The following is a 14422-nucleotide window of genomic DNA, read 5'->3' as shown; positions in this document are numbered from 1 at the left end:
ACATCCTTTCAAGTTGTGTGAAAGGGTCTTTTATTTCTTCTGGTAATGAATTGGCCTAGAAAAACAGAACTATACTGGGAAGTGTGTAAATATAAGAATATTCCTTTGAATATTAGAAATTATAATGATATATAGAGATAAAAACTTTGAGCTCATAATCTAGAATTTGGTAAGACCACAAAAGGTGGAATCTAATCAATGCTTCTGCTCTCAGGAAAGATTACCTCCAAAATCTATCAAGATCTATAGTTGTATATTTAATTTATGAAGATCCTGAAGGTGAAACTCTTAAGAGAGGTGAAGGCAGGGTTAGGGGCTCTGGAAGGTTCAAATAATAATTCCTAAGGTTTGGAGTTTAGACCAAAACTTCTTATTTATTATTATCATGCTAACCTCTACTAGTTATTCCTACTAATTAGATATCTAAAAGCTAATTGAGGCAATATTTTCCTTTTCCTTTTCCTAGAGATTTATCCTGCAATAAAATACAGTCTATCGAAAGACGTACATTTGAACCACTACCTTTTTTGCAGTTTATGTAAGTTACAAATATAATTTCATTATATTTGGAATTTTTATAAAGCTTAATTTTTTATAAAATTAATTTGTTACTCATTTTGAAATATGATTAAAATTCCTACTAAAATTTAGTAGCAAATCCTTTTAGTCTCTGGTAAAGATTAGTGTGAGAATTATTAAACGGATCAGAGTGAATCATTGTAGAGCAGTGGTTCTCAACCAGGGTGATTTTACACGCAGGTGACATTTGATAGTGTCTGGAGACATTTTTGCTTGTCAGTACTGTATATGCTCCTGGCATCTAGTGGACAGAGGCCACAGATACTACTAAACACCCAACAGTACAGGAGAGCCTCCCACAGCAAAGAATTATCCAGCCCAAAATGTCAATAATGCTGCCTTTCTAGAGAAATAAAGATCACTTAACACAAGTATTTAATGAGCATTTACTGTTTTGTATTTAATGCACCACATAAAATCATGAAAGTATAAATCATAATATCTTCCCCAGTGAGATTTCTTTAGTGTATGGAGGGAGTTAGTGATGTTATGTTTCATCATATATAAATTAGAATTATTGCCAAACGATAACTGTTCTGAAAGAATATATATTTTTCTTCTTCTTTTGCTTGTGTCTTGTTTTGTAGAAATCTTGGTTGCAATTTACTCACAGAACTGAGCTTTGGAACGTTTCAGGCCTGGCATGGAATACAGTTTTTACACAAGTCGTAAGTGAAACAGAAAATGAATGCATGTAAAAAACTGTGTGTAAAAACATCATTCAGTTATTGGTTAGCTGGGTGTAAGTAAGCCCAGTATGAATTCTGGAAAGTATGTCTTGAGAGCCATTTATTTCTTTTACAAATGAGGAAACTAAGGTACAAAGAGGCCAAGAGACTTGTTTAACTCATATATATGAAACGCTCTGCTTTCCATAGTTCTGATCTTTGTCACGGCAATAAAAGGCACCAAGCAAAAACGCTCAGATAAACACTGTCATGGAATCCCACTGATGCCTCTCCACTATGCGAGTGGTCCATGAAGTACCGCTTTTGAATTTAACTTTGATTCCTGCTCATGTGCAAAGTTCCTAACTGCTTAAAATGTATGCAACACAGAGCTGCAAAGAACTAAGTTTAGCACTGAATTCTTCAGGAGCATAAGGTGTGGGTGCTGCCCCAACCATTATTAGCTCTTTTAAATGGCAAAGCAGAAAGAATTCCTGAACACCCACCACAGGGCTCTCCCCAGCCACCCAGAACATTATTTTTCAAAAAGCATATATCTCTGAAGTGAATTATCTGTGGCCAGTAGGAACCTTTGCGGTATGGAAAAAGACGTTTGTGTTCAGCTGTAGTGTGAAAAACATAAAGAAAATACATTGCTGTAGCCTAATTCAATATACTTTCTTTGCTGACTACTCTTCAATAAGAAGTGTGGGTTTTACACCCCTTCAGCTCAAAAATTCTGTGATTTCTCATGACACAAGGAAATGATAGTGGGTACGTTCAGTGGCCCAAAGGCGATTTTAGACTCAAGGTAAAGAGCTCTTCTACACCTGGCTTCGGAAAAGACTCTCTTACCTGTCTTGTGGTTCAGAAATCCAGTTTCACACAGTTCACACACTTTGGTTAATGAAGGTGTTGAGGCTGTGTCTGGAGCTGCATTAGCAATTCCTGCACATGCCTATCTTCGGCGGCCTCCTTCCTTTCCCTTGTTAGTTTGCTGATGCCTGTCTTGGGGAGAGAGCACCAGGGTCAGTTTTTCTTTTGCCAGCACAAGGGAGAGCAGGCTCATGACATCCCTTCACCAGGAGGTTTTAGTAGCATCAATACAATGTCTTAAACTCACTTAAACTTGCTACATATAGTAAGTCTTTGCTTTGGGCTAAGTCTTTCTAATAGACAAAGCTAATTTGCTTCAGGAAACATTTGCCATGGTGAGATATAAACTTTATTGCATCTCTTTCCAAAGGGAAGCCACCAAGGGAAGATGCCACCCTCGAGTTAAGTCATTTTACTACCTATAATGACATATTACTGGGGTGTTTATAAGTTGCCTGCATTAAATAAGTTTGGAAAAGGGCCCCAGCTGAGGTGGATTTATCATGAATTCAATGAAGCTTAGGATTCAGGGCTCCTCACTTGCATAGCTCCCTTGCAAGGTCTTGAGAGGGGTCCTGGCGATTTTTGTATTCATAACTTTGCATGTTTTTATTAGATATGATTTCCCAAAGTAGATGAGGTTCAGGCCCCACAAAACCTTGATTCATCACTGGGTTTCAGGTAATTATAAGACAGTGGGTTTCTTGAATGACACCTCGATGTTATTGACAAGCATAAGGTGAAGTAGTTAGCAGTGTGGTAGTCTATTTTAAATCCGAAATCTACCTCAAAGATGAGCCAAGAGCTTATTAATTAATAAAGTACCACTCTTTGAATGGTGGTAGTAATCATATCTCTTTCAGATAAAATCAGGAATGAAATATATTATGGAAAACCAGCAGTGGTTGATAATCCTAAATGTTAAGTATACTTTTTTTTTCTGGCTTTAAAGTGTTTCTCGTTCACTCCCCTACGCAGGTGCAGACTGATGGCTTATTTTTAAAAATTCTTTTAGTCACTTCATTGGTTCTAACAATACAAGCTCCATGATTTTAGGAACTGAAGAACTCTACAATGTGGAAAGTCGATGTAACTTAACCAGTCAGAGCACATTCACATGCTGGCTTGTCTGTGGTACATCAATATTGTACCAAGAACATAAGCCCTAAGAGAGAATAAGAGGAAAATCAAAGCCTTATCCCTATTGAATTATTTACCCCATTGTTGAGAATATCAATGAGGGAGGTGAGGCCACACCATGAAGGCAAATTGAGCTGCGGTCACAGAGCCGCCCTAATGCTCCCCCATTCAGCTAGCATTGTTTCCTTTAGATAGCTATGTACACACCAAAGCTTACACACTTCAGGGTGCTGTCATCACTATTTGCTATGTACTAGAATCCTGGCTGTTTCTCAGATTTACAAAGGCATAAACATTAAAACAAAAATAACTTGGGTCTGCCCTTTCGGGTGATTCAGGATGGCTGTTTTATTTGTAATACTTCAAAATTTTGAGATTGTCACACCTAGCAAGTAGTATACTTTTCTTCTCCCAACTGCATCTTATTCTTCCCACCTGTAGTATTTTCTCCCATGCTATATGTTTTCTCACTTTCTTGATAGTGTCCTTGGAAGCACCAACTTTTCAATTTTTATAAAATCCAACTCATCTATTTTTCCTTTGGTTGTTTCTGCTTCTGGTGTCATATCTAAGAAACTGTTGTCTAATGCAAGGTCATAAAGATTTACTCCTGTGTTTTCTTCTAGGAGTTTTATAGCCTTAGCTCTTACATTTGGATATTTGATCCATTTGGAGTTAATTTTCATATACGGTGTGAAGTGTAGGAGTCCAGCTTCATTATTCTGTGTGTGGATGTACAGCTGTCCCAGCATCATTTGAAAAGACTGTTCTTTCCACATTGAATTGTTTTGGCACCCTTGCTGAAAATCAATAGACCATAAATAGGAGGGTTTATTTCTATACTGTCACTTCTGTTCCATTGATTTACATGTCTGTTCTTATTCCAGTACCACACTGTGATTGCAGTAGCTTTGAACTGAGTTTTGAAACCAGGATGTGTGAGTGCTCCCACTTTGTACTTTACCAGCACTGTTTTGGTTTATTCTGTTTCCTTAAATTGCTATATGAATTTTAGAATTAGCTTGGCAATTTCTGGAGAGAAGTCAGCTGGGATTTTGATAGGAATTGCAATGGAACCATAGGTCGATTTGGGAAGTAGTAAAATTTTAATAAGATTATCTTCCAGTCCATGAATCCAGCATGTCTTTATATTTAGATCTTCTTCAATTTCTTTCAACAGTTTTGTACTTTTCACTGTGAATCTTGCACTTACTTGGTTAAATTTTTCCATAAGTATTTTATTTGTTTTGATGCTGTTACACGTGGAATTGTTTTCTTAATTTCATTTTTGGATTACTCATTGCTGGTGTGTAGAAATAATATTGATCTTATATCCTACAACCTTGCTGAACTCATTTATTAATGCTAACAGTTATCTTCCTAGATTCCCAGGAATATGTCTTGTGGTCTTCCAGTTTCCCAGGAATACATTGGAACATTTCAAAGTCTCTGTGGACATCTTATTCCTCAGCTTTTCTTTTTAAGCTTTTCGGTTGGGCTGTTTTTTGCCCCCAACTGTTATCCATTGCCTCATGCAGCCGCCATGTTAAAATATTTGCTTGAAAATGTTTTCCAGAAATGCCACCTGAGGAGAGTCTTTTCTCACTAGACAGCTCTGAGTCAGGTCAAAGGCAAGCCTTTCAAGTGAGGTATCCCAGGGGACCACCAGACATGTAAAACAATGACAGTTCTTTGGGGTTGAGGCTTTGAAGGCCCTCCCAGTCCATGCTGCTCCTTCTGGTACCAGGGATGTGGGCTGTTTTGCAAGGCTACCACTGGCATGGAGAGCAAAGTTCAAGGACAGGTTAAAGCAACACAGATCTCATTGTTCTTACAGAAGTTAATTTGTTTTCCTTGAATAAATTGCTCCCCAATTTGCTTCAAGCCTGTTGGTTAAATTTCCAGAGTTCAGAAAAAGTTGATTCTGACCATTTTTGCCAGTTTTTTTGTTGTTTTTATTGTTATTGTTGCTTCTATGGAGGGATGAATTTTCAAATGTCCTTCCTCCATCATTTTTACTGATTTTCCTGCAATATTTTTTAAAAATCTCTAAAGTCTCAATGACCATAGGCTAATTAAATATTTATCATGGGAGATGATTAAGGAAAAAATAAATTAAAAGAGAAATAAATAAATAAAAGAGAAAATATAATTCTTATAGAGGCTTTCCCAGATGGGTAGATAAAGTTTGAAAAGTTATTTCTATATTTAGTGCTCTCAAAATTAAGGTTAAAGTAACAGATGTTTTAACCCCCCCACCCTTTTTTTTTCATTCAGGTTAAACACAGGCTTTAGAGTCAGAACTGAGTTCGAATTCCAGCTCTGCTTCCTGCTAGCTTGATGACTTAGGACAAGTTATAGAACTTCTCTGTGCCTCAATTTCCTCATTTGTACAATGGGGTAATATATCTATCACATAAGGTTACTGTGAGGATTAAATGTTAAATGCTGATCACAGATGCCTGACAACCCAAAAGATATTAGTTTTGATAATTATCTTTCAATATTCTGCAAAAATACACCAATAATTCTTGAGTACAGTTAACCTAAAGTCATATATTCTTTTCTCTCTTCCTGTTTCTTTTGGGTTTTTTTTCCCCCTATTTGTTTTAAAGAACTAATGAAAAGAAAGAAATAACTAAGAAGAAAATCTATTCCAGCATTTTGGAATAAAATTTTGTTCCCCAAAATTTATTTGTTTATTTTATAGATATATATACAAAATGTTTTTTATTTATTCAGCAAACATTTATTAAATACCTAGTAAATATTAGGCACTATGTCAGGCACAGGTATAATAATGACAATAAAGTGTGGTCCCTGCTCTCAAGTTGCTGACATTCTAGGAGACTGACAAGTAAACAGGTGATTACATACACAGTAACAAAGGCTATGATACAAGAATACACATGGGACTATGTGATGGGAGTATGGCTTTCACCAGTTCCTCTTGGATTTATCTCTTCTTTGGCTCCAGAACCAAGGAATTAGCCCTATTTTTGTCTTTAGCTGGGTAGTGTAAATCATGAAATTTTAAAAAATTGGTAGAGATGAAAGACAAACACCTTGAATTATGGAGGACACTAGAAATAGTACTTTTTTACAGAGCAAGGGCTTCCTACCAGCATAGTCACTTCGAGGGTTTTTAACCTGAAGAGTCCTTTGGCATATTTTTTCTTTGCTAGCCACTTTTTTTCTATTTTTTTGTTTGTTTGTTTGTTTCTGTTCTCCACTTTATCATCTAGAGACCTGGGTAGTTCCCAATGAAAGAGTGTTTTACAGATTCTAAGGGTGATTTATACGTAAAGGCAGAAAATGACTTTTTTTTTAACCTTCCAGTTCCATACCAAAAAAAAATGAATATAAGCTTTCATGGAAGTAATTGAAAATGCAGATAATTTTAATTCCATTCCATTTTTCAGAATTCTCAGTCATAATCCTTCGACAACAGTTGAAGATTCTCATCTTTTTAAATTGCCAGCATTAAAATATTTGTAAGTATTGTAACAGTTTCATGGCTCATGAAATAATTTCTGCTCTTTTTTACTTTCGTCAAAGATTGAGTACTTTGGCTAAAAAGTAATAATTTAGATTTTAACTGGGTTATTGAAAGTAAGTGTTTTTGGCAAAGAAACGGATTAAGAAAGAATATATTTGGGTAAGACAGCCAGCAGAGAATGAGAACAGTGTTGAAGAACACATATAGATATGGAACATGTAGATGCATGTAGGAATATTATTTATCCCAGAAAGAAAAAAGGAATAAGGGATACATTATTTTTTTTAAAAAAGAGTGATCAAAAGAGGTAGATGCAAATGAAAATGAGAAGTAAGGATAATAAAAAATGATTGTACTGTTCAGCACCAAGGTCATTAATTTGATGATGCAAATTTAAATTTCTTCAATAAGAGCTCTTTGGAATTATCATCTATGGCAAGTAAGAAGCCAGAATTGAAGTAATCACATGTTAAGTATCTTTTTAAGTTTAGAACTTTTGTCTTTGGGTTTTATATCATGCATGTTTGGGCTTCTCCTTCAGAGACATGGGAACAACACAAGTGTCACTTACAACAATTGAAAGCATCCTCATGATGACCCATGAATTGGAAAAACTGTAAGTTGATTTTCCTTACGTTTATTTTCACTCAATTGTTTTTTTAGGTTTACTATTTTCTTAAGTCAGGTTTATTTATGTATAATTTTCATTTAACAAAATTCACTATTTTTAAATATACAGTGTGATGTGTTTTGACAAACGTATAGTTCTGTAGCCACCACCACATCTGAAGTAAAGAAAACTTCTGCACTCCCAAAAGACCCCTCGTGTCCCTCTGTAGTCAATCCATACTCCTCCCACTACCAGTCCCTGGCAACCACCAATCTGATTTTTATCCGTATAATGTTGCCTTTTCCAGAATACCTTATAAATGAAATCATGTGGTATGTAGCCTTTGTTTTTGGCTTCTTTCACTGAGCCAGTCTCTTTGGAGATTCATCTGTTTTGTTGCCCCTGTCAGTAGTTCATTCCTTTTTATTGCTGAGCAGTATTCTAGTTGACTGGATATACAATTTGTTTACGCATTCATCGTTAGATGAACATTTGAGTTTTTTCTTGTTTTTTGCCATTATGAACAAAGCCCCTGAAAACAGTCACATGAGTGTCTGAACATATGTTTTGTGCGAGCATATGTTTTCATTTCTTTGGGGTAGCTTCATCATATGCTAAGTGCATATTTAACTTTTTAAGAAACTGCTCAACTGTTTTCTAAAGTGCCTGTGCCAGTTTGCTTCCCCACGGGCAGTCTATGAGAGTTGCGGTTGCTCCACATCTTCACCTGATCCTTATATTTGTTTTTAAGAATATTTTAGCCTTTCTAGTAGGTGTGTAGTTGCACCTCGTGGTTTTTGCCACATTTTGCATTTCTGTAATAGCTGATGATGTTGAGTGTCTATTCATGTGCAAATATCTTTTTAAATGAAGTGTCTGTTCAAATCCATTTTTCATTGGATACTGATACTGTGTTTTAAGAGTGCTTTATATAAAAAGCAGTGGAAAAAGTCCTTTCTCTCAGATATGTGTTTAGTAAATATCTTCTCACAGATTGTGACTTTTCTTCATTGTATTAAAGTGTCTCTGAGGACCAGAAGTTTTAAATTTTTGATGAACTCTAATTTAGCAATTTTTCTTTTTTTTCATATTTATTTATTTATTTTGTTGTGTGGGTCTTCGTGGCGGCTCATGGGCTTCTTAGTTGTGGCATGCGAACTCTTAGTTGTGGCATGCATGTGGGATCTACTTCCCTGACCAGGGATCGAACCCGGGCCCCCTGCATTGGGAACTCGGAGTCTTAACCACAAGGGAATCCCTTAGCAATTTTTCTTAGATGGTTTGTGCTTTTTTGTGTCTTACCTAAGAAGTCTTTGTCTGAGACCCCATTGTTTAACCCAAAATCACCAAGATTTTCTCCTCTGTTTTCTTCCAGAAGTTGTATAGTTACATTTAGGTCTATGATTCATTTTGAGTTAATTTTCATATATGTTGTGAGAGAAGGTTCAAGTTTCATTTTTTTGCAGTTTCAAAAACTATTTCTGTAGGACCCTATTGTGACAGTTTATTACACAACTCACTGCACCTTAAACTGTGCCATCCCCCCGCCAATATGGGAAGCTAATAGAAACCTTCTGTTATGCCAAGGCTAGTTGAGGGGATTGCATGAGATTAGTATGCGGAAAGTGCCCTGCATTTAGCAGTCTGTTCCAACCGTCTTTGTCAGGTCAGCTGACAAATGACCGTCTTCACCATGCCATCACACATTGGTCACTGCTGTAGCCTTATCTTCCTCAGCTCCCCAAAGCATCTGCCACAATTGCAATCCCTGTCTTGTCAGCTAGATGCCCTCCTCTCTGGATATTAAAAATTATTTCCCTATGTAACTATAATACTATTAACACACAGTATTTAAGAAATTGAATTCCTACACAATAATATTACCTAATAAATAGTTGCTATTCAAATTTCCTCAATTGTCTCTCTTATATAATATCATTTCTTTTAACAGCTTTTTGAGGTCTAATTGACATACAGTAATCTTTGTTCACCCACACACATACATACGCACCATGAAGACATCACCAAAATCAAAATGTCCATCACCTCAGAAAGTTTCTTAATGTCTCTTTGTAATTCTTCCTTCCCATCTTTCCTCGCCCTTCCCAGTTGCCATGCAACCATTGATCTGCTTTCTGTCTGCATTTTCTAGAATTTTATGTAAATGGAATCATACAGGGTATACTTTTTTCTAACTGGCTTCTAACTCAGCATGATTATTTTAATCTTCATCCATATTGTTCAATATATCAGTAATTCATTTCTGTTTATTGCTGAATAGTATTCTATTACATGGATGTACCACAATTTATCTACTCACCAATGATGGACATTTGAGTTGTTTCAGTCTTTGTCTATTACAGATAAAGTTGCAATATAATAGTTGTACACAGTATAATAGTTGTGTACAAGTCTTTGTGTGGATGTGTACTTCCATTTCTCTTGGGTAAATACCTGCAAGTAGAATGGCTGGATCATTGGTAAGTGTATGTTTAAGTTTTTTAAAAATACCTATTTTCCATAGTGGTTTGATCATTTTCATCTCTACCAGCAGTATATGAGAGTTGCATCTTCTTCACGTTGCGGCCAACACTTGCTAAGCTTTGTATTTTTAATTTTAGATAGTTTAATAGGTGTGTAGTTGTATCTCACTGTAGCATCCCTAATGATTAATCATGTCAAACATCTTTTCATATGCTTATTTTCCATCCATATATCTTTGAATCTCTTATCTAAGTATAAGAGATTGCTAAGTATTTTCTCCCATTCTGTGACTCATCTTTTCATTCTCTCAGGAGTGTCTTATGCAGGGCAGAAATTCTTAATTTTGATGGTGTCTAATTTATCTATATTTTTCTTTTATGGATTATGCTTTTGGTGTTGTATCTAAGAAATCTTGCCGAACTCACGGTCATAAAATTTTTCACCTGCTTTCTTCTAGAAGTTTTATAGTTTTATGTTTTACATTTAGATCTTTGAACCAATTTGAGTTCATTTCTGTATATGGTTTGGATGGAACTTCTTTCTGTTTTTTTTTTTGCAGCTGGATATTCAATTGCTCCAGCATCATTTGTTGCAAAGACTATCGTTTCTCCACTTAAATGCCTTTGAACCTGAAAGTCAGTTGTCCACATCTCTCTCCTTCTGAACTTTCTATTCTGTTCCTTTGATCTTTTTCTCTGTCCTTACACTACTATCACAGTGTCTTGAAAGTGTAGCTTCATAAGCCTTGAAATCAGTTACTGTTAATTCTCCAACTCTGTTCTTTTTCAAAGTTGTTTTAGTTATTCTAAATTTTATTTCCATATGAATTTTAGAATTAGCTTGTCAATTTCTATAGAAAAGCCTACTGGGATTTTGATCTATAAATCGATTTGGGGAGAATTGATGTCTCAACAATACTGAATCTTCTGATCCATGAATACTTTATATCTCTCCATTTATTTAGGTCTTCCTTAATTTCTCCCAGCAATATTTTACAGTTTTCAGTGTGTAAGTCTTTTACATCTTTTGTCAGATTTATTCTAAGTATTTTATCTGTTTGATCCTATTATAAGTAGTGTTTTAAAACTTTGATCTCTGATTGTTTGTTGAGATAAATTAATCTTTTTGTATGTTGATCTCGTATCCTGCAAACTTGATAAACTCATTTATTAGTTCCAGTAGCATTTTTGTAGATTCTATCAGGTTTTCTACATAATCATGTTATCTGTAAATAAAGATAGATTTACTTCTTCCTTTGCATTCTGAATATCTCTTTTCTTTTTGTTGCCCTATTGCACTGGCTAGAACCTTCAGTGCAATGTCAAATAGAAGTAATGAGAACAGACATCCTTGCCTTTGTCCTGATCCTGGAGAGAAAGTACTTTGTCCTTCACCATTAAATATGATGTTAGGTATTTTGTAGAAGTCATTTATCAAGTTGAGGAAGTCTCCTTCCATTCCTAGTCTACTGAGGGCTGTGTTTTTCTTTAATCAGGAATGGATGTTAGATTCTCTCATTCTTTTCCTCCATCTATTGCAATGACTATGTGATTTTTCCCTTTTCTTAATTTGTTTATTTATTTTTGGCCGCATTGGGTCTTCATTGTTGCACACAGGCTTTCTCTAGTTGTGGCGAGCCGGGACTACTCTTCATTGCAGTATGCAGGCTTCTCATTGCGGTGGCTTCTCTTGTTGCAGAGCACGGGCTCTATGGTCACGGGTTTCACTAGTTGCGGCACATGGTCTCAGTAGTTGTGGCTCACGGGCTCTAGAGTGCAGACTCAGTAGTTGTGGCTCACGGGCCTAGTTGCTCCGTGGCATGTGGGATCCTCCCAGACCAGGGCTCGAACCTGTGTCCCCTTCATTAGCAGGCAGATTCTCAACCACTCTGCCACCAGGGAAGCACTTAAGTATTTTTTTTAATGTATTTTTTTTAATGTATTTTTTTGCTGCGTTGTGTCTTTGCTGCTTTGCCTGGGGTTTCTCCAGTTGTGGCTAGCAGAGGCTACTCTTTGTTGTGGTGCACCGGCTACTCATTGGATGGCTTCTGTTGTTGCAGAGCACAGGCTCTAGGTGCATGGGCTTCAGTAGTTGTGGCACACAGGCTCTAGAGTGCAGGCTCAGTAGTTGTGGCATACGGGCTTAGTTGCTCCACGGCATGTGGGATCTTCCTGGACCAGGGATTGAATCCGTGTCACCTGCATTGACAAGCAGATTTTTAACCAATGAACCACCAGGGAACTCCCAATTCCAGTATTTTTAATCTTTTTTGTAGATCATTATTCCAATCTGGTGTCATTTTCCTTCTACTTAAAAATACTTCTTTTAACATTTCTTATAGGGAAAGTCTATTAGTAATGAATTCTTTCAGCTTTTGTATGTCTGAGATAGTCTTTATTTTGCTTTTGTTTTGACAGATCTGGGTATAGAATTCTAGGTTGATAGAATTCAATTCACTACTTTAAAGATGTTATTCCACTGAGTTCTCGTTTACATTGTTTCCAACAAGAATTCTGCTGTCATTGTTATCTTTGTTCCTCTGTATGTATAGTTTTTTCCTCTGGCTGCTTTAAAATTTTTCCCTTTATTACTGGTTTTGAGCAATTTGATTACTTTTTGTGCCTTGGTGTAGTTTTGTCCATGTTTCTTATGCTTAAAGTTCATTGATCTTCTTGACTTTGTGGGTTTACAGTGTTTACCAGTTTGGAAACATTTTGGCAATTATTTCTTCAATGTATTTCTCCTCTCCTTCATGGACTCTAAGTACACATGGAATAGGCCACTTGAAGTTGTTGCACAACTCACTGATGCTCTATTCATTTTTGTTGTTGTTTTGTTTTGTTACTCTTTTTGTTTAATCTTGGATAGTTTCTATTACTATGGTTTAATGTTCACTGACCCTGTCTTCTGCGCTGTCTCTTCTGCCATTAACCTCGTTCAATGTCTTTTTCATTTAGACATTGTTTTTAATCTCTAGAAGCTCAGTTTGGGTCTGTTTTGCATTTTCCATGCCTGTACTTAAGATTTTCAGTATTTAGTCTGGGTTTTTTTTTTTTTTTTTTTTTTGCAGTACATGGGCCTCTCACTGTTGTGGCCTCTCCCATTGCGGAGCACAGGCTCTGGACGCGCAGGCTCAGTGGCCATGTTGCACGGGCCAAACCGCTCCGCGGCATGTGGGATCTTCCCGGACTGGGGCACGAACCCGTGTCCCGTGCATCGGCAGGTGGACTCTCAACCCCTGCGCCACCAGGGAAGCCCTAGTCCGGGTTTTTTAACATATGAAATAGTTATAATAACTTTTCTTCGTGTATAATAACTTTTTAAATATTCTTTTCTGCCAATTCTAACATCTGCATAGATTATGGGTTAGTTTTGATTGGTTGCCTTTTCTCCTCAGTATGGGTCATATTTTCTTAATTCTTTGCATGTTTGGCAATTTTTCATATGATAACAGATGTTGTGAGTTTAGTTTATTGTGTGCTATATATATTTATATTCCTGTAAAATGCTTGGGCTTTGTTTTGTGTGAAATTAAGTTACTCAGAACAATTTTATTCTTTTAAGTCTAGCTGTTAAGATTCGTTGGGTAGGAGTCCACGTAGCCTTTAGTCTGGAGCTCATTATTTGCAACTACTGAGACAAGTCCTTTCTGAGTATCATGAGGTTTTCCAGTCTGACTTGTAGGAACAGGTACTATTCCTACAACCCTGTGTGATATCCAGTTATTCTTATTAATCCTTTCTTTGGTTCTTTTCCTGGCATCAAGTAATTCCTCACACAAATGTACTGACCAATACTGTGTTGAATTCTCAAGAGATCCCTCTGCATATCCCCAGAGTTCGTTGTCTGTGCACTTCTTTTCTCTCTCATACTCTGCTTTGTGAACTCTAGTTACCTTGGTTTTCCCAGACTCTCAGCTCCATTTCCTCAGTCAGGGAGTCTACCAGTCTCAGCCTGGACATCTCTTCCCCATACCATGACCTGGAAACTCTCTCAGAGAAGTAAGTTAGGGCTATTATAGGTATCACTTCATTCATTTTCCATCTCCTGGGGATCACTGAACTGTATTGCCTGAGGTGCAGTTTCTTGAAAACTGTTGTTTCATGTGTTCTGCCTGATGCTTTCATTGTTTCAGGTGGGAGGTTAAATTGGTCCTTGTTACTTCATCTTGGCCAGTAGCCAATAACATTCTTTAAGTCTGTTTTATTTTCATACAGGGTCCAATTAAAGATTAGTCATTGCATGTCATATCTTTGTTTCCTTTAATCTAGAATATTTCCCTACTATTTTTTTTTTTGGTCTTTTATGACATTGGCATTTTTGAAGAGTCTAAGTCAGTTGTCTTGTAAATTGTCCCACAATCTGGATTTGTCTGTTTCCTCATTTGATTCAAAGTAAACATTTTGGGGAAGAATACTATATAGGTGAGGTATTCTTCATACTTCATCACTTCAGGTGGCCCAGTGCTAAGTCTGATCCCTTGATTAAGGTGGTTTCTTCCATATCTCTCCATTGTGAAGTTATTTTTCCCCTTGGTAATTGATAAATAATATGAGGTCCCATACT

General features: G+C 36.5%; 1 protein-coding gene across 1 annotated transcript in view; it reads left to right on the top strand.

Annotated features, from left to right (window-relative positions):
• Positions 1-14422, top strand: part of LOC101287365 (leucine-rich repeat-containing protein 37B-like) — a 127941-nt gene that overhangs the window by 20092 nt on the left and 93427 nt on the right. The window contains exons 6-9 of the mRNA XM_049701621.1: positions 467-538; positions 1167-1247; positions 6686-6757; positions 7304-7378. Of these exons, the coding sequence (XP_049557578.1) occupies positions 467-538; positions 1167-1247; positions 6686-6757; positions 7304-7378 (300 nt within the window). The remainder of the gene's footprint in view (positions 1-466; positions 539-1166; positions 1248-6685; positions 6758-7303; positions 7379-14422) is intronic.

The sequence above is a fragment of the Orcinus orca genome, chromosome 19 (genome assembly GCF_937001465.1).
Source record: "Orcinus orca chromosome 19, mOrcOrc1.1, whole genome shotgun sequence".
NCBI lineage: Eukaryota > Metazoa > Chordata > Mammalia > Artiodactyla > Delphinidae > Orcinus > Orcinus orca.
The sequence above is the reverse complement of the archived record's forward strand: the minus strand, read 5'-3'. Positions and strand labels throughout refer to the sequence as shown.